At 36.2% G+C, this 20,863-nt stretch overlaps 1 protein-coding gene across 1 annotated transcript; it reads left to right on the top strand.

Annotated features, from left to right (window-relative positions):
* The first annotated feature begins 3,051 nt into the window (after positions 1–3,051).
* LOC147382413 (uncharacterized) lies at positions 3,052–19,795 on the top strand. The gene is made up of 4 exons (XM_086427621.1): positions 3,052–4,209; positions 6,041–6,341; positions 16,950–17,127; positions 19,311–19,795. Exons 1-4 carry the CDS (start codon positions 3,180–3,182, stop codon positions 19,704–19,706), a joined length of 1,905 nt encoding a protein of 634 aa, XP_086283747.1. The 5' UTR covers positions 3,052–3,179; the 3' UTR covers positions 19,707–19,795.
* The last annotated feature ends 1,068 nt before the right edge of the window (positions 19,796–20,863 follow it).

The following is a 20,863-nucleotide window of genomic DNA, read 5'->3' as shown; positions in this document are numbered from 1 at the left end:
CTCTCTGCTACCTACGATCTGTAACTTGTCGGTCAGTTCAACCTATGACCTGTCAATCGGTTCATTTGTATGTATGTCTGTCTGTCTCTCTCTCTGCTACCTGCGACCTATAACTTGTCGATCGGTTCATCTGCCTCTCTCTCTCTCTCTCGTCTTTGCGACCTACGACTTGCCAATCGACCTGCGAAGACCTGTCGATCGATTCATCTTTCTCTCTCTTTGTGACCTACCGATTGACCTGTCAATCGGTTCATCTCTGCCTCTCTCTCTCTCATCTCTAGACCTGTCGATTGTTTTATCTCTCTCTCTCTCTCTTTCTGTGGCTTCCTGCGGGTTGCCTCTTAACGCCGTCGATGGCGGTTCATCTCTTGATCAATGTACCCTGTTGCAAATCATTGTATATAAGAACAAAATGTACTAAAAAAATAATAATAATATAAGTTTGAGAGATTACCTTTGTTAGCAATAACGAAGATTGAAGGTTGTAATTATTACTACGTAATAACAAGGACTAAGACTATTAGTCACCAAGAGCAAAGTTGTTACATTTCCTGGCATAATAAACATTATGTCAAAACAATTGATCAAATAAAGCAAAAAAACAAGGAAAAACCAATTTTCTATTTTTAGAATGGCTCCTTGTAACATAAACCAAGCTTTGGAATTCCTAAATAGTGAGAAAGAAATCTTGGTCTCGAGGCATTTACATAGGCAGCCCCTATTTTGATTATATATAAAAAAACAAAAGAATGCAACTATGTGGTGTGTGTATGTGAGGATATCACATATATCTGTAGTGTGCATGTGTGTGGCAACGTGTATGTAGGGGGGCATGGCCCTGTTTGTTTTCTTTATATAAAAAGAAAGAGAACAAACACAGAAAATGGGTAATAAAGAAAAAGATAAAGCAAAAACAAAAAAAATGGATGTAAAGGCTGGGGAGCTATTGTTGGAGGATTGGTTTGGTCCATTGAATGCGATTGAAGGTTATGTTCCTCAGAGAGATCACAGTTCGAAAATTTCACCTTTGAAGCACCATAAAGAAGGATCTAAATCTAAAAAAGCCAGGCCAGAAGGTAGTTGATGAGACAGACTTCACAAGTAGCACACTCATGGGAAGTCAATTTAGCATTCCGAAACTATTTTCTAGTCTTAAATAGAATGGTTCCGAGGCAAAACTAAAAGAATCAGAAGGAAATTGAATCCATGAAAGTATTCTTTGATTTGTCGCAAAATTCGCATTTTCATCCATTGGTGCATTATAACAGGGAGTTTCGAGAGGGGAATGGCCACAAGATATATAACAACTTTCGTGAATTTGGCAACAAAAGGTAGGTAAGTTGGAACTTGACAACCCTATAGTCGATTTTGAAGACATTCTAAAGGTTTTTTTTGAGTTTGAATCACATGGATTCATTGTTAAGAAAATAAAAGATCAACTAGAGGAGTTGTTAAGGGTGAAAGATAAGCAAGTATTGCTTGAAGACAAATCAAAGAGAATTTAAGGGAAGAAGGGTGTTTGATTGATTTGTTTATTAGAAGAAGAAATGACACAAGAGGGAGGGTCTACTGGCCAGAGAAGGTCGCATCTGCAGGAACGGGGTGTGTTTAAAAGAAAAGAACAATGGGATTTATAAACAAATTCATAAAGTCGAAGACTGAAAATCAGGATTCAGTATTTTTGGTATTTCTTCCAACACCCTAAAATCACTTCTCCTCTTGGCACTCCCAAAGTCGCAACGCTACACCTTGAGGCATAGAGATACAATTTGCTTATATGATGCTTAAAAAAAAGTCGTAGCATATTTTAGGGTCAAGGCACATGGATAACCTCTAAGTATTGCCATCAATTGTTCCCAAAGTTCAAATGCATATAAGCACGAGTTAGTTGAAAACTTGATCAAGATCAATGATACATCACTTTTAGCTCCGCTTTTGACAATGTATCATTGAGGGGGCATTTGTAAGCATCAAAATTTTGATAAGATCCCTACATCTTTCACAAATCCTAAAAGTTATAAATGAACCACACATATAAATTAAACATATTGATTGATTGAAATGAGCCTCTTATAATTTATATTTTAAGTATTTTAGATAAAACCTATGATCCAACAAATTCAAGTGATCTATATATTAAATATTGGACCCTATATTCAAATAAGTGAGTTTGACCCAATAATAATCCTTAAAATTTGATTTGGACGAATTTAACCTTTAAACAAACTAATCAAATCTCTTTAAGTTGGGGTATAATTAAAAAGTTAAATTATCTTTAAGTCTATAAATACTAAAGCCTCTTTCATTGAGAGGGGATCCGGATCACTTTCTCTCAGAAGACAGAGACTCTCTTTTTAAAGAAGAAGAAGCTCTCAAGTCTTCATCCAAAAACAAGTAAAATTTTTCAGAGATCCAGACTCCAACTAAAGAGAAGATCAAGTATAAAGTCTTTCTCCGAGAGCCAATAAAATATTCTCAATCGATAAAACGTAAAGTCTGAAGAGAAGAAAATCTACAGAAGATCAAGTACAAAGCAAAATCACCATCCAAGCAACTTTTTCAGTCGATAAAGCACGAAGCCCGGAGAGAAAAAAAACTATATATGTCATCATCATCTTTTTGTACTTGACTGTTAATTAAAAGAAATATTGAAATCTGTAGCTCTTTTTCATAAAAAATCATTTACGATCATATTTCACAAATTTCAAGGTAGATCCGTTGAAATTCATTATCGATAGTCATGTGGGTTAGTCAGATTATCACGATTCCTTTAAAATAAGAGTGATGATTTTCCAATTTCCCCACATGGCATACTCAAAACACTATCTTGATGTGGCATATAGATCTTTTTTCTTAGAGATATGCAATTTCTTATATTTATGGGACATGTAGATGTATGGAGAAATGGTTATAGAATATGCCACGTCAGCAGAGCATTTGAGTATGCTACGTAGGGAGTCAGGTTATCACGACTCTTCAAATAAGGTCGACACGTGCCTAAGTGCGGAGAAATACTCGACTATAAATACCCATCGCTTCTCTCCTTTCTTTCCCCCAAATTTTGAAACGAAGGGTTTTTGGTCTGCCTGCTCGTATATTGCGCTCGCTCCTCTGTTGGTTCGAACGAACAATCAAGAAGTTGATCGTCTCTGCCATTGAAGATCAAAAGCCAACAAATCATGGATTCTGCCTCTGTAGAATCGGAAAAATCTGACAGAATCACTGTGATCGATGACTCTTCTGTCAAAGAAACGAAAGAAATGTTGGAAATCGAGTCGAGTTTCATCTCTGGATGTGAAAACAACATCGATATTTACTCACATATAGAAGAAATTCAAGATCTGGTTGAATCTGTCGTTGAAGAACCTCGGAAACACAAGCAAGAAAGAGTTGTAACTCTCGAGATCTTCTCCGAAGCTCAAGACTCTGTTGCAGAGCTTCGGATGGAGTCTGTATTTGTTGATGAGAAGAAAAGGTTGGATAGTTCTTCGATTGTTGAAGAAAAGCAAGATTCGGTGGAGAACGATCTTGAATCCATCTCTCAATCTCAAAATCCTTTTGAGATGATGAGCAGATCAAGAAGATCCAAAGAAGGCTTGGAATGTTTCTTGGAAACCAACGAAAAACCAATCCTTGAAGCTCAAAACCATGAGTTTGTACAAGGCCGGGAAATTTACTCTGAGATCAGTGAAATTAAAGTTCAAAATGCTGATGAAAGATTGATTAATTGTGATGGAAACCGAAATTTTGCTTCCGAAGTTCAAGAAATTCAAGAAATGGGAACTAAGGTAGGAAAATTTCAAAATGCTGGAAATTACTGTGGAAGGAAAGAAAGAGGATCCATGGATTTTGGTAAGAAAAGATCGGGAAGTTGTTCAGAGAGTGTAAAACAAGAAATGGTTGAAAAGAAGGAGAAGTGCTCCAGGAGAAGGTCGACAGCCATAAAGAAGATTTCAGAGACAAATGGGAATCAAAATGTCTGCCAAAATAGAGGTTACTCAAGGAATGAGATGGAAGCCCTACGGTTTGTGAATGTTGAAGAGCAACAAAAAATGTGGAATGAGATATATCTTGGTCTGGGACCTGTTGTGGCTCGAGAGCTTGATGGCATGGCAGAATCGAAGACTCAGAAACAGGATTTTGTCAGCCGCAAGTGCACTGATCGTCGTCAGCTCGGCAGAAAGAAGAAAGAAAATGCCCCAATTCTCAGTACGTTAGTCATTTTATGTCTCTATTTTCCATAGTCGATGCCTATGAGTATTTGAATTGAAAATAACACCTGAATGTAAATGAATGGATTTGAAAATTTCTTTTTATTAGTTGTTTGGTAACTCATTCCTTTCTATTTAGTGATTTGTGCAAGTCTATGAATATTGTCTCCTTGTCATATGAAATCCTTTTCACAAAAATTTCAGGGTTTATTGAGTTAATCTTGTTCCTCCAATCAAGTATATTGGTCTTTGTTGTACATAGATAAAGCATCTTAATCAGCTTTGCCTTGGTTGATCACTTATTGGGATTACTCTTTACATTTTCACTGATTTTTTAATTTCTAATACTATCTGTTACACTTACATTTTCACTGTTTCATTCATTTCTAATATTATCTTTCTTAGTGATTTTTTCATCTATCTTAGAATATTCATCTTTTCTATTGCCAATCTATTGACACATCATTTCTTGATTGCCTAACATTATGCTCCATGAAACATAACTGGTCTTACTGCCATTACATAAAATTTACTTTTAAATTTGTCACATAACAATCCAGAATCACACCTCAGCCACCTTTCCTTGAACCTAACATGAAATTAATGTGATTTATAGTCTAAATCAGCCATCTAATGGCCTTCACACAATTTAGGTTTATATTTGATGTTTAGGAAATCTCACCTAAAAAGCAAGGTCAGCTGAGGGCATATCAATTTAGGTTTTTTTTTGCTCAATTAAATCCTAAGTTGATAATTTGATATGATAGAAAGTTGGTTATTTTGAAACATGTCAGAAGTTTTCTACCAAGCAATTGATTGGTATCTTCACATTTATCTGCCAAAGCTATTTGAAAAAACATTTGGTTATGTACTGCTCAACCTGCTGGATCTGAACTGGGTGGTGTGCTACTGTAGAGATATCTCCAAGATCTCATGTGGGAAAGCTATCTCTTGCTTAGCTTCTGCATGGGCTGTTCCAAGGCTAATGCATTCGTGGCAATACATTTTTTGTGCTTCAAAATCTGAGATGGGATCGTATGGTAAAGTTATGGGTGTCACATGTTGTTCCAAGTCAGATGCATTGGCTCTCTTGTTAATAAATTGCACTATGGATTTAACTTTTTTGAACTATGGCGGGTTTATCTCAATGCAAGTATACGTGGGTTGCTTAATATGTTTACCTTAGTGGGACGCAATTTTGTACTTTGTTCTTGATTTTCTATTAAGTTATTGTTTGCAAAGAAGGTATATTTTGTTTCTTGTTTTCCTTAGAGAAAAACCCAAAGTGTTTTCATATGACAATGAAGTCAATATGATTTCCAATCTTTTTGTTCGTTTTTGTTTTTGTTGTTGTATTTTTGTTGCTAGTTTTGGTTGTATGCATCCGATTGTTTCAATTTGATGGGTTCTGTCTCTACTGTTCACAGGTGTGGTGCTACAAAGCGAAGAGGAAACCACCTGCAAATCTTTGTGCAGTGAAGGATGTCTAGGCAGACGATAGTTTAGGTGGCATATAGTCATATCTACTTGTACACAATTCCTGTATATAGGAAATACATACTGTTGGCTAATCTGAGCTGACTTCTGAAGAACATACCTTGGTGACAATGTTGAAGATATACATTGCAATTGTTCTGGAAAATAACAAAATGATGATATACTTGTTGATGACACTTGTAACACTTGTACTTAACAAATACTTTGAATGAATTGAATTTGTTTGTCATGTCCACTCAAGTTTCTGAACAAATTTTTTTATGTTACTAATTTTGTGATGTCTACTCTGTCCCGAAACAATGATTAAAAACTCCTCTTGTCACGTATTTCAGGTGAAGTATGTTCTCAAAATATGGAGCATATCTTCAAAGAGCATATTGTAGGTGAAATGTGTTCTCAAAACATGGAGGATAGCTTTGAAGAGGCAAATCCCTTTCATATTGCTTCTGATGACCGGGCCAATGGTGACGATGGTGACTACATGGTCATGGAAGAGAAGTGTGATGAGGATGAGGATGGGGACAGTGACGATGAGTACGAGAGCATTCAAAGACCTGCGTTTTTTGTTGAAGGAGATCCTGACTTTGAGTCTGGTCCCCCACAAGATGGGTTAGAATACCTTAAGCGTGTTAGGTACCCTTCTAAGTCCTTTTCTTGCTTGATATTTTAACATTATGTTTTTGGGTGGATCTTGCAGAGACTTAGGAGTACTATGCTTTATCCTGACCATTTGAGGTTCATACAGTGTAACTAGAGTGGAGCAATCATTTGGCGACCTGGGTGTGCTCCCCAGGATCGTGAGGTCAATTCTCCTCATCCACACTTACCCGATATGCCTTTTTTTGGTGGTAGGGGTTTCTGTAGGAATTAGTCCCACAGATAATTCTTATATACTGGAATATTATATTCCTTTATACTTGTTAAAAAACATTACCTTATAGAATAAAATACAAAAAGAGTTCAGACCAAATTAAGCTATGGTAGGAGTTTACAACCTTCAAGGATGGCCTTGATAAACTTCTCAAGCTAGCATGCAAAAACAATTTACGCTTCACTTTGTATTGTATTTCGAAAAACCACGAAATTGATGATGCTGTCCTCAAAATCAAGGTGAATCATTTACAAAAAATATATCTGTTTTGGTGTATGAATCAAATCTTCATTTTCCAGTAAGCAACGCCTCTTTTTATCCCAATCAAGCAAGAGAGGAAAACAGAGCTAGAGTTCTCTCATCATTAAATTCAGTGGTAATGTACTTAAAAAGTTTAAAAGTTACTCAAAGATGAGCTTAAAAGTTTCAAATAATTCCCATGGTCTCTTTGATACTGGCTTTTGACCTCAATGCCTTTCTTGTGTCAAGGAAAGTTCATTATGAGGTCATGGGTTTAAAGTTCAACATACTTGCAAATAATAATAATAACAATATTCTTATTTATATCATTATCCTAGATGCAATCAATGGTGCGTTGAAGGGTCCCTTTTCATTATTAGCCATCTTGTCATGACTTGCCTCAAATTTAGAGTTGTGCTAGAGTGGTCCTTAGGTTCAGACATTAGATCCTAAATCCAAAGGTTGTGGTTGTTTCATTTTGAAAATTTAAAATGGTGCACATAGTGAAATTTTCTTGTACCTTCTCTTGAATATGGATTTAAACATATAAAACAAAGATGGATTGAATCAATCTGACCAATATAAATATGTGAGTATATTATATTGTTCAGTTGATTCTAACATTCGCACACTATAAATACACAAGATTTGTTGTGTAGAAGCCTTTCCAAAAAAAATCACGGGACCTCATCTAGATGCCAACATGCACTAAGAGTTAACATGAGTACAAAAGTTACCCATGCACAACCTGATCCCTCAACTAATTCGACTCCATAACCAATCTTCGATTACATCTCTGCGCCTCTCTATCCATCATGCTTTGATTCCATGAAACTTTTTCTTTTGCACTAGCAACTTCAATTTGTTCCTTATGGATTTCAACGTGAAGCGTTCACTCCAACGCTCGATTCCACAAGTGGTCAACATTTTAAGGAAAACGAATTTTGTGGTCGCAAAACGAGATCGATATGCAATCATAATCAATTCATGCGACTGTATAGAGTTCTCGACAATCCGCTAAGATGCTTTAGATGAAGCCTTGAAGTTAGATATCTTAGAGTCACTCAATTAGGGTTTCTCTGTTTAACAGGCGAGTTTCCGGAACCCTAAGAGTGAAATCTCACGAAATTGTAAAGGAGTGATGGTGACATCAAATCTTGAAATGTAGATTTTAGTTTTTATTTAGATTTCTGTTTTAGGACTTTAATTTTATGTTTTTTTTGGGTTTATTTTGATGTTTTATTGACCGATGATCTTAGTATAATATTTAGGGGCAATTTAGTAATTTTAGTTTGTCTTTTTGTTTTCATGTTTATTAAGGTTGACAAATTAGGAGTGAGAAAGTTACGAAAATTAGGTTATTTATTTGGTATTTTAGTTTGATTAGGATTCTTAGATTTATTTTCTTTATATATATTGTATTAAGGTTTAAAAAAAAAAATGAAGAATGATGAATAAAAAAGAGAGTTTGAGTTTGATCTCCCCAACAATAGGTGTGGTATGAAGCCATTTTGGAGTGAGTCCAATGTTACATTCTTTTCTTCTAATATTTATTTTTATTTTCTATTCTTTTGTTTTTCTTAAAATCTTAAATTCTTGAATCCATCAAGAATCATCTTTTCTTGATTTTTTCTATAATTTTGAGGAAAAACATTACAAAGGGGTAGTCAGGATAACCAACCAAGAAAAAACGGCGAAAAAGGAAACAATAGAAAACTAAGAGTTTGATACGTTACAAACAACTTCCCAACGAACTAAGAAATCTTCGTAGAATATCCCTTTAAACTCCTTTGCGTATTGGATATGCTATCAAAGTGTAACCCTTCTAACTTAGGCCTTAACTTGGTGCCTTTCTGAATACAAATCGGTGTAAAATTCTACAATTTCCCCCAATTTTTGTCTTAGAAATGAATTTGAATCTCTTACGAGCGTTAGCCGTACGATGAAAGAATTTTGTGTTACCATCTCCTTTTTTAAGCCACCCGATTTTAGATTTTTGTCTCCAACATACCTCTTCCATATTAATCATTTTATTAAACTCTTCTTGAATAGAACTCCTTTTCAACCTATTCCCCGAAGATAGCAAACCCCTTTCCTCTCTCCTATCCAATTCTTCAATCTCCAACATAAGCTCTTTTTTTTTTTAACTTCCACTCTTCCAAAAACCTCCTTGTTCCACATCTTCAATCTATTCTTAATAAATTTTAACTTCAATACAAAAACTACCTTCAGTCTACCTTCTTAAAGGCTATCTCGGCCACCAGCTATCAATAAGCTCTTTGAAGTTGCTATACAAGAGCCACATGTTCTCTTATCGGAATAGAGAAGGGCGATAAACAAACAGACTACCTTGCAAGAGGATAGGGCAATGATCTGAAGTTGGATTAGGCATTGATTCCTGCCTAATGTCAGAGAAATGTTCCTCCTAGTTTGACAAAACCAAGAATTTGTCTAGTTTATTCATAACTGGACTATTCTGATTGTTAGACCAAGTAAATTGTCTCCCACACAACGGTAAATCCACTAAGTTATAGTCTTGAACTGACTCATGAAATCTTCGCATCTTGTTTGTAACTCTAGAACCCTTGAGCTTTTCGAACGAGAATCTGATAACATTGAAATCTCTTCCTAAACACTAAGGATTTTTCCAAAGAGCATAAGTGTCCCTAAGCTCCTCTCAAAAATGAGATCTTTCCCAATCTTTATTAGAATCGTAGATTCCCAAGAACACCCACTTAAAATCACTATCCACTAAGCCACACAGGATGGAAGCGTAGAAGGCTCTGATTAGGGAATCTTCGACAACAACACTTACTTTGTTCCATAATACAATGATTCCTCTTGAAGTACCTACTGGTGGAACACAATACCATCCCACCTCGTTGCACCCCCAAGGCTCACCCACTAACTTCTCATCTACCAACTCCAATTTGGATTCTTGCGAGGAAACTATATCCGGCTTCAAATGATGAATCATTATCCTTATTGTTCTTCATTCGTCAATTCTTGAAGTCTTGAATCTTGATTTCTTGAAACCCATTTTATTTTACCTTTAATTCTTCTCCATATTATTTAACCCTTATTTCATTGGGATTGTGGTCATACTTGAATACCCTAAACCTTACCCTAATCTTAATTTTAAAATGTTGTAATTGGAAAATTTTGGCCAATTGAGATTTTGGAAACCCTTTTCCTATTGTCGCCCAAATCGTTAACTGAATTCCAAAATCATCCCCAACCAAATTTTCCTAAACCCCCTTATTTTCTTTCTGCCCTCACCGTCTCGTATCAAAGAGCTTGATTAGGACTTTCTATTTTTCTATAAATTCTCCAGTCTATCGATTGCTTGGGCACCATTTGATCGATCGATTTATGCTGTAGTGATCCTTAGCCAAACTTTTTCTCAAGTTGATTGATCAAAAACTAATTTAGATGATTGAACTTTTTTCCTTTAGGCCGATCGATCAATACTATCGTTCAATCGATCACTTATAAGGCTATTCGATGATTCTGATTGATTGATTAAATTAATGATCTCAATAAAATTTCAAAACTAAACAATTTTGCAGCCTTTTTAATTTAGTCACTTAATATTAAATTAATCTCCTAAGCTCATGTAAAGTTCACTAGGTCACTTACTATGCTAGATGGTGTTGGAAGTCAGTCCACCAGCCATGAGAACGAGTCAACTAAAAAATACACTGAAAATTACATGTAATGACACTTTGGGTGACATAACTTTGCCAATAAAATATTTTCTTTCACCAAGGTTAGGATCACCAACCATGTTGTCAGGCCACTCAAGCATTTCCTCGCAAGGTTAAAAATTATGTTACAAAGGAATGTTAAGGTCAAGGAAAAATCGAAGCATTTACTGAAACGGACAAAACATTCCATAACATTCAAAAAATTTCGAAGCCTTCATAAGAAAAATAGCATTTTAGTGTTAAATTTTGTAACAAAAATTGCTTGTTCTTAAGGTTTGGAGGTTGAAGGAAATAAAACCTCAAGGTTAAAGATGAAGGTAAATTTTTTTACCCAAGAGGTGGTTGCATGTGATGGGTTTGGGGGAGAAAAATCAAGGGTTTCTGGCTAGAGGTCGAAGATGAGGAAATTTAGGTAATTTTGATTAGTCTCTAAGAAAAAACCGAGGTCAATGGTTGTGCATCATTTAGAAAACAAAGTGGAGGGGAAGAATTATATGGTTCCCTAGAAATAGTTTTTGTTTATAACTTGTCATCTTTTTCTAATTTCTACTTTGGTTTCATTATGTTCTGGTTTGTCTTGAAGAATTTTGGTTGAAACATTTCGAGACAAATTAGAACATACTGAAACATTTTGAGACAAACTAAGACAGACTGAAACATTCACCAAAACTTTGATTCCTAGCATGTTTAATAACATTACGTATCCAGCCAATACATTCTGAAACGGTACATTATCTTTAAACACGTTTCCCTGAACATCAATTTTGTACTTCCTTTGCCTCATTGACATGTTTAAAGCCATTGGACAATAGAAAGAAGTTTTAACCACTCGCTTGCACGCCATCAAAGAACTCAAGATTATGCTTGAGGGTTCCATCTTGGGGCATCTTCCACTGCCCTAGAAGCTTTACTTTTCAATCTTGTTTCTGGTACCTACCTTCTAGTCTCTAAGGAAATCTTGAGTATATTCACTTGGCTTCTAGCAACTTTTTTGTTAGGGTTCCAACGTGTTCAATAGAAAATCTAAGTTCAATTTAAGGAAAAAAGGGAATTCATGATTATGTGTAATATTCCTTGCGATTGGTACGTCCTACCTCTCAAAATTTCCAATTTATAATGTTGAAAAATCCTTGTAAATTCTAGAAATGTTTATACAATGATTATTATTTTGATCCTAGCAAATGCCATAAACTTTTATAAAATTATTTTTTTGATCGATATGTTCAGAAAATGATTTCAAATCCCTTTTTTCTCTACCTGTCCACCATGCTCCTTATCTAATAATTTGTTGTCCCCAACTTGCACTTTGTGCACCCTTAATTACATTGTCACATTGTTTTTTTTTTTTGGTTAAGCTAGACTTGAACCCACGACCTCAAAAGTTGTTTTGCAATGTGTCAAACCAACTGAGCTATGGGTCTAAAGCCCAATTACTTCAGAACTTATTGCCCTACGTACTAGGGGAAAAACACCTTGCAACTTCCTTATTCCCCTAACTACTTTTCTTTACAAATTCAATTTCACTGATAATATTTTTGGCAACCCAAGAACATCAAGTATCACTGATTTGATTAGAGATTCCCCATTTTCCATACTAGAAGTTTTCTTTCAGTATGAGATCAAATACAACTGTGGAGAGGGATTTTGAAGGAGCTTCCATTTTTCAGGGTAAGGACTTGTTTTAAGGTGGGCAAAGGGCACAAGGTGAGGTTTTGGGAGGTAGTTGGCGTGGGCATTGTCCCTTAATGGAGTAGTTCCCAACCTTGTACTCGATCTCAACAAAGAAGGGTCTTCCAGTTTCTAGTTTGAGGTCAATCTTAGGGGGGGAGTGCTCTTTGGGACTTTGACTTTCATAGGGATTTTAATGATTGGGAGTTGGATGCGATTGGGAGGTTGATTTCTTGGACTAGTAACCTTCTCCATTCTAAGAGGGAGGATGTTTGGGAATTGAAGGTAAACAAGGGTGGGGTGTTCTTGGTCAGCTCCTTTTACAGTTTCTTGTGTTTTATTTAAGCTCCTTCTTTTCTGGTTGTTGCATTTTAGGGGCCGAGAGATCCATCTAAAGTCTCTTTCTTCATCTGGACGGCGATGTTAGGAAGAATTCTGATGATGGACATGCTGATGTGTAAAGGCTTCTGTTGGGCTAACTGTTGTTTGATGTGTTTAGTAGAGGAAGAGTGAGCGGACCATATCCTGATTCATTATTGAGTTTTGGGCAGAAGTTTTCATTCTGTTTGGTATTTCAGGAGGCTTTCATACCAACCTTCAAAGGCAAATCCATTGATTCCAAGCTATCATCATTTCCATTTTAGGATAAGGTAATAGAATATTTATGGGATGCCAAGTTGGAAACCTCCTTACTTCTTACTTGGGGCTTCCACTAGGTGCACCTTATTGGAGCATGAGTATTTGGAACTTGGTGTTAGAAAAGGTTAGCAAGTGACTTGAGGCTTGATAGACCAATTGACTCTCCAAAGGGGGCAAGCTAACACTAGTCTAAGCATTCTTGCCTCCATCCTGGTCTACTTCCTTTCGTTGTTCTCTTTGCCAAGATCGGTAGAGTTAAAGTTGGAGAAGGTGTTCCGGGATACCTTGTGGCATGATAAGGAAGGGAAGTGGAAACACCACATAGTGAGTTGGAAGTGCGTGACTTTGGCCAAGAATAGGGGAGGACATGGAATAAAGAAGTTAGGGGTTATGAATTTATCTCTTTTGGGTAAGTGGCTCTGGAGATTCAGGGTGGAAGTGATAGTTTGTGGAGAAACATCGTAGTGGCAAAGTAAGGACCGAATGCATTTGGGTGGGAAAGTGGCACCAATTGAGCTGCGTATGGGCATTGAGTCTGGAAAGGGATTTTGAAGGTTACTTTGACTTTCAAGGCTAGGGCTCTCTTCAAAGTGGGCAAAGGAAATCAGGTGATGTTTTGGAGGACATAGGGTGCGGCAATTGCTTCTGATGGAGGTGTCATAAAAAATAGTGTAGGAGATTTTTTGGATCTCCCACTCCTCAAAAATATATACTTAATGACGATTTGATCCTTGAATTGCATGTTGACTTTTCGCTTTCTCCTATTTTCTTCTTTGATTGGACTTTAACTTTCTGGTCGTCTTTTCCGTTGATCGTACTTGCAAAGACACGTCTGCCAAGGGGCCCTCTGATGATCAAGTTTGAACTTGAGAAGAAATGCAGAGTAAGGAGAAGAAATTTAGAAGCATAGTAGTGTTGTGTGTTCTGACTTACCTTTAGGTGGGAGTAGTCTCCCTATTTATAGAGTTTTACTCATTTACTTAGATATTGTAACCTCTTCTCGTGATGTCTGTCATTGATGACCCATTTTCTCCTCTCATAATGGTTTTAAAGTACCATTATCTAGGCTCATAATGGCCTTGAAGCTCCACTCTTCTGTCTGTCATAACTGACTAGAGAGAAGTGGCTTTTACTTTGCAATCGATTTAACTCAGTGTCTATTCAACTCCTTGAGTTTACTCAGTCGTCTTACGTACCTGAGGTTTGTTCTGCCAATATCTTAACTCTTCCCTTTGATGTTATTTGGGTAATTGTTAGTTATTGCATTTGATAGAGGGCTCGACTCTCTGTAAGATATTGATCTTTGTAGTATGTTAGGGGGTTGATTCCTTGAGTTGACCAGATTCTCTTATGGAAAACTTATATGGGGTTGGCTCCTTGAGGCCAAACCGCTTTGTACTACTGATTGAATGGGTTGACTCCCTTAAGTTTAAATGATTTGAATGAGTCGACTCAACTAGAGAGGCCGAACCTCCAAAATAGCCTTTTGCTATTTGGTGGGGGTATTTGGAAAGAAAGAAATAGAAGAGTGTTTGAAGGGAAGGCTCTTGATCATCAGCATTTAGTGTGCAACATCAGCATTTAGTGTTGCACACTATTCATTTTTTGTTAGGGATTTTTCACTGAATGAGCCAATGCTTTTTCTCTGTGTACTTGGTTTCTCTAACAAGTAGGTTCTAGGGGTGGTCGATCAATTTAATAACACCTTATGTAATCTCGATCTCATCTTGGTGACTTAGTTTAACTCCATTCCGTTAGGATCATTTAAAGCTAGCTCTGATGCTGCTAAATCAATATTGTTGGTTGCTGGTATTAGAAGTGGCTGCTACTACTGGATATTCAAATAGTAGCCCTGCCATACGTTTCTTCCATAATCATTTCTATGAATTAACTTCAGTATGCTAACCCTCTATTATAGGAATAGTTTCTCATTACATGCCAACCATATATATATCTGTATCACCCATGCTTTCCAAGACCTTCTTCCCCTAATTTGCATTCTTTGTTCCTAGAAGAGACGAAAAGCTTTTTAAAATCTAATTGCTCTTGTTGAAAAATCTCGTTTAACGACATAAAATAGAAAGGGGCACTGGAAAGAGATATTTGGTTAATATTATCTCTTTAAATCAGGATAATTGTTGGTGGTTCTGAGGCTACAACATCCAAGTAGCAAAATCTCAAATCTCTTGATTTTTGAGTCTGAAGAGATACTGAGCTCTTAAAGATATGGTCTTGTGAGTTCCGTCAGGTGGGGTTTGGATATAGGAAGAACCTCCTCAAATCCTATATATGAATCATATTTTTCGTATCCCTTTGGTTCCTCTCCATATTTTCATACCTTGTTCCTAAAAGAGAGCAAAAGTTCTCCCTAAACTTTTCAAAAAACTCTTCGTGCTTAATGAAAAATCATGTTTAATCTCTATAATTAGTCATTACAAACAAGGAGATGAAATAGAAGGGATACTAGAAAGAGATACTTCTTTAATATCAATGTTTTCGAAGGTGTTGGATGTTTATGCCTTGAGGCTTTAATGAAACGCCCTTTTTTCCTTCAAAGGTTTAGATCTTATTGAAAGAGTCATTGAAAATAACTTATGCCTTAGGGGGGAGGCACACATCTTTTTGTCTAAAGGCGTATATGCTTTATGGGGGATGTATTGTATTTATTTATTTTTTTGAAGTATGGTTACATAGTCCTTATAATTATAAAAGATGTCACTGTTATAACATTTAACTTACATAAAAATCCTCAACTATAATTACATCTATTCTTTTGGCTCATATCCCTAAAAAGACTAATTGATTGGCAACTCCAGCGATACCTTGCTCTTCTTCTTCCATTATTTTTGTTTTTGTTTCTTCCCTATTTCTAGTTTCTCTCCCTATATTGAACCAACTCCTCTGTTTCTTCTAGTATTAGAGTGGGGTTGTGATTTTTTTAGTTAAGAGTGCTTGTTACACTGAGTGTTTCTTCTTGTTTAAAGGATTAAAATATTGGGAAGTTGGCAGAATGAAACTATGGACATGATTCAGTTTTAATTAGTTTTTTTGAGTTCAGAATTTGGATTTGAATATTAAACTTTGGAATATGAATTTGTGAATTTTGTTTTGAGTTTTCTCCAAATTTTCTCTTTTATTGCATTTTTCATTTTTTATGTATTTATCCAATTATTTTCTATTTTAGGAAATGCATGCATGTAAAGCTTGTGGCTTATGCCTAAGCTTTGGCTAGTAAAATTCCTTGCCTCACTCCTCAGTAATTAAAAGCACTGGTGATTATACTTGGTGATTTCAAGGCTCCAAGTTAGAATCAAAATCTCAATTACCTAAATTGTTGGGACTAAATGGATTTGGAAGAGATAATGAGCTCTTGAAGACATGGTCATGGCTAAGGTAGGGTTCGGGTACAAAAATAAGCTCAAACCCTATCATCTTTATGAATTCATCTGTAACACGATCATTAATCTAACTCTAACAACAAAACATTTCACAAGATCATAATATCTGTACCCACTTTATAGCATCTTTGGGGATGTGGATCAGATAGCTTACTTTGAGACAGACACGTGTTGCTGTATGACATGAAGCCTTGGAGAAGTCCAAAACTCGTACACGTACTGAAGTACAGATGCATTTATTATACTCTAATAGTATAACTAAGAAGTTAAAAACATAAAAAATAAAGTAAGTAATTGAAGATATTTCTGTAAACAACAACTTGATAAAAGTAAATTTGTAAGTATCAAATTGTTGTCTTGTTTAACAACTTAATAAATTAGTGTATGGGGGGATGCAATAAACTAATCCTCTTTCAGAACTCACAAGTCATTACAATAAATGGTCACACACTATATGTGTCAATGTCTATTGAGGTGTGTCAATGAATCGATATGTGTCCAACACATCAAAAATCCTAAAAGGGTCGTGTCAGGTTGTGAAGAGTGAAGACAGCAGAGCCAGACGCTAAGAGTGGAGTAAGGACCGTCATGTTGTGTTTGAGAACCTAATGAAGCAATAACATACTACAGCGAAGTTGAGAAATTGTTAGTGGCAACAATTAGCTGGAGTTTGAGAAAAAGAATAAAAATGTTAATTAATTTGCTGCATTCTTTGTAGGTGGGAAGCTGCGCAAATCCCAAAAGTGAAAGTGGCGAAGCTCGATAGGAGTAAGCTTAGCAATGAACAGACGGTATATATGCCCAAGATTCCGGATATTGCTCAGTCCCCACAGCACCTACTCCCTTCCAAACAATGGGAAGACTCTTTCCTTACTGATTTTTCAGAGCTCAGACTGGTATTTTTTCTAGAATTCCTGCTTTTTATTGATATTCTTTCTATTAAACTGCACTCAAGGTTAATAAAGCCAAATTATCCTCCGAAAGATCAACATAAATTGTGATCTTCTAGTGAACTACTTAAGTTAGGATCGACTTTTTACCTTTCTGTACAAGTGGCAAGCTTGGTGGGTTATAGACACGACCCACTATGTTTTCTAGCTGACCTCCTAGTTGAAGAACTGACCCCTATCAGGTTTCACTATAGCTGTCTGATGTATGCATTCTTTTAGAGAGCTGCCTTTGGCACCTCAACTTTTACTTATGACACCCAAATTAAAATAGAAAAAATAAGTCAATGACTAATAATTTTTAAAAGTTGGGGTGCCAATTGAAAATCTCTTTTTTTTTTTCTGTTTAGATTTCTATTTGTTAGATTTAGGATTTTATATGAGTAATCCTAATTATATACAACCGTTGAAGTTGTTTTAATGCGCTATAGTGCTTTGTAATTGAAGTACTAACTTGAACCGAGCTTTTGTAATGTTTTGATGGTATGTGTTAATCTTTAATTGGGTTGTGATAAATAATTGAAGAAATTGGAATATAATATGTAAAAATTGGGGTGCCAATAACAGCTCTCTTCTTTTCAATCATCATAATAATCATCTATGATTTATCCCAAATATTGTGATCGCCAATAGGAATCACATTTTACCATTCAAACCCATATTGAGTCATATCTTCAGCTGGGGCATATATCTTCATATCTTTGCTTACTACTATCCATATGATTTTTTGGCCGTCCTATACATCATTATAGATGGCTGAGAAGGGAGAAAAGCCTCCGGAGAGAATGATTATAAATGTACATTTTTGGCTGGTTTTTGAGTTTGGGAGTTTGTATTAAACATACATTCTCCGATAGCTTTCTTTGTAAGGCTCTCGACTTAGATCAAACTCTCCTCTGCTCAATCGTTGAATGTGCCTTTTGCACTAATTCATGGTTGTAATAAAGACCTTTTCTTTGTAGGTGCCGACATGCTAAGCTGGTCCCAGTGTCGATACCATGATTTGGGTTCGAAACCTGCTTCACCTACCAAAAAAAAAAAAAAAAAAACAGTAAAGGCCCATTCTCTATCCAACATTTAATCCAACCCACATCCCACCTAGTCAGAGATGGTCGAGAAGACCTTCAATATTTACCTTTAATGCGATTAAGAAGTAATAGTTTATGTAACACAAACCACTCTAAAGGGCCGTTAATTCCTCCTCCCTTTCTCCATATGCCTTTTGGGCTTGAGCTTGCCAGAAATTGATTGCATTGTACGTGCTAGACGTACTGTAAATAGAGTACGGGCCCCTGAACAAGAGGAGTGTTTGGCCTTGGCGGGATTCATTACCCACCCAAAAGCTCTCACAAAGAGAGATACAAAAGTCATTGATGCCAATTGGAATGAATATAATTACTTTTGTGCTTTATACTCTAATCAATATCTTCCATGAGAATGAAAAAAGAGGATCCCCATCAACTGTTACCTCTCAATCCTGCCCCTCAGATCGACTCCTTGTTTTCTCGTTTTTCTCTTTCTCAAGACTCTTTGTATTCTAGATTTCCTTTTCATCTTCTCTTCGTCTACCTTCTCTTTATGTACCTCGCTCTTCTTGTCATTACCGTTCTCTCACCCTCCATAAAAGTTTCGTCTCCAATTTCTTCCCTTCCCTCCGAAGACATCTTAAACCCACCATAGCTTTGGGAACATGTCGATTACAATGCATAGTTGATTGTGAACATGTCTAAAGCATTTGCTTGGTTGATTGTGATTTCATGGGGCTTTAAGAGCAAAAGTTTAGATTCTGTCTTCTGTGTCATGGCTATAGTATAAGGGAAATTCTCACATCACATGACCCGTGGCCATCGAAACTCAGGGATCCCATTACTAAAGTATGCCACGGGTGCCCTTTGGTGGACCTTTACAAATTAGCATGATTGTTGTCATTTCTTGCAATTAGATTTAAATTTTTTATATTTTTTATTGAGAACATAGAACCTAATTTTTTGTACCCATGGTCCTGTTTCACGATGAAAAATGTCAAGACTTGTTTTTTTTACTTCTGTAGTAGGTCATGGGCCAAAATTTCAAAGGGTTATTCCATGTTTGGGTATTTCGTGACTCACTTTTTTTAAAAAACTAAATTTCAGGTTCTGTCGCATATCGAGAGTTCAAATATCCAAAATTCTGATAATCTGCAATTGAACTTGTCCGGTAAAGATGACAAATCCTACCGATCTTCTGATTATCCTATGTTGTCGGAAATTCTAGGGATGGACTCTGTGTCTCGGGCTTCGATGTTGAGGAGTCGCATAAGATCGTTCGAAGCCATGAGCACTGTGTCTAGTAAAGACTCTGCATGGGTTTTCGCTCTATGTGCAGCTGTAGATACTCCATTTGATGGAGAAACAGCTGCGTCCCTCCGATGTTTACTTCGAAAGTGTGCAAGCCTACGAGCTGAAAAATCTGAATCTGACGACGAGCTTGTGATTTTGAACATTCTGGTGACCATCTCTGGAAGGTATTTTGGGCAGTTGGAGAACTGAGACGCTTATAGTTCGGAAGTTAAACTTACTTGTAAAAACTATGGATGTCATTTAATATGGTAAAAACTCATAAAGCAGTTTTTTGGATCTCTCTGTTTCAGTGCAGTTTTTGTGTGTGTGTGTGTGTGTGTGTGGTGGGGGGGTTGAGGTTTGATTAATTCTGTGCGGTTGATTTGTTGGAATTTTTTTGAAGGGGGGGTTGATTAATTCTGTGCGGTTGATTTGTTGGAATTTTTTTTTAAAATGCCCGATCTGTGAAATTTGATTTTGATTTATTTTATTTGCTTTAGGAAGATCTAAAAGAGCGTGGATCTAGAAGCCAGATGTGATCATTGAAATTGAGAAAGATTCTCTTAACACACCATCTTTTTAGTAAGACCTCCCCACCCCCGCCCTGCGAAATGCAAGATGTGTTACGCCCTAGACTTTTGTTGATCTGGTCAAATTATAAATAAAAATAATAATCAATTAATAAAGATGGTGAAATGTTAAAAATATTCATGTGTTGAAATTACGAAAATGTCTTTCAATCAAAGCAATTCAAATGTATTCGATCTAATCGTTCTAAAGACAATAACCTTGAGAATTTTAATCAATTTCAATCAATTTCTCATCGATCTAATCTTAAATTTTATTATTTTGAAGTTTAATCTCATCGTTTTCAGTTATTTTTCATCATTTTAACTTAATGTCACATTTTTCAACCAAATATCAATGTATTCATCCCAATCTCATCATTTTCATCTCATCCAAAGACAGTATTTGGCTTAACACTTGAAATGTTCACATGGAAAATACTGAACAAAAAATAAAACATTAGAGAAAATATGAAATAAATTAGTAATTACCCCTTCCTATATATATATAGGGTCCCGTTCGCCACCCTTAGTTTTACCACACACTTTAACAAACGCGTTTTGTCTTACATGGGTTAGAAGTTTCGGAATGAGCTGATTTTTGGTGAGGATGATCTCTATGGTGAGGAGATCATCCTCACCAAAAATCAGCTCATTCCAAAACTTCTAACCCCATCAAAATTGATTTACAAAAAATGGACGGTCCACGATTTTTCAACGTGTAAACATGGGGATAAACATTTCGGAATGGGCTGATTTTTGGGGAGGATGATCTTCTAATCATAGAGATCATCCTCACCA

The sequence above is a fragment of the Akebia trifoliata genome, chromosome 16, assembly GCF_017979445.1.
Source record: "Akebia trifoliata isolate Shusen 1 chromosome 16, ASM1797944v1, whole genome shotgun sequence".
Lineage (NCBI taxonomy): Eukaryota > Viridiplantae > Streptophyta > Magnoliopsida > Ranunculales > Lardizabalaceae > Akebia > Akebia trifoliata.
This window is presented reverse-complemented; position numbering and strand designations above follow the sequence as displayed.

What these genes read in the sequence shown, in the direction of transcription:
- LOC147382413 (XM_086427621.1), top strand. Translation starts at nt 3,180, where the DNA reads ATGGATTCTGCCTCTGTAGAATCGGAAAAATCTGACAGAATCACTGTG. An exon ending in GAATACCTTAAGCGTGTTAG is followed by an intron (nt 6,342 to 16,949) that starts GTACCCTTCTAA and finishes CATTCTTTGTAG; the next exon opens with GTGGGAAGCTGCGCAAATCC. An exon ending in ATTTTTCAGAGCTCAGACTG is followed by an intron (nt 17,128 to 19,310) that starts GTATTTTTTCTA and finishes ACTAAATTTCAG; the next exon opens with GTTCTGTCGCATATCGAGAG.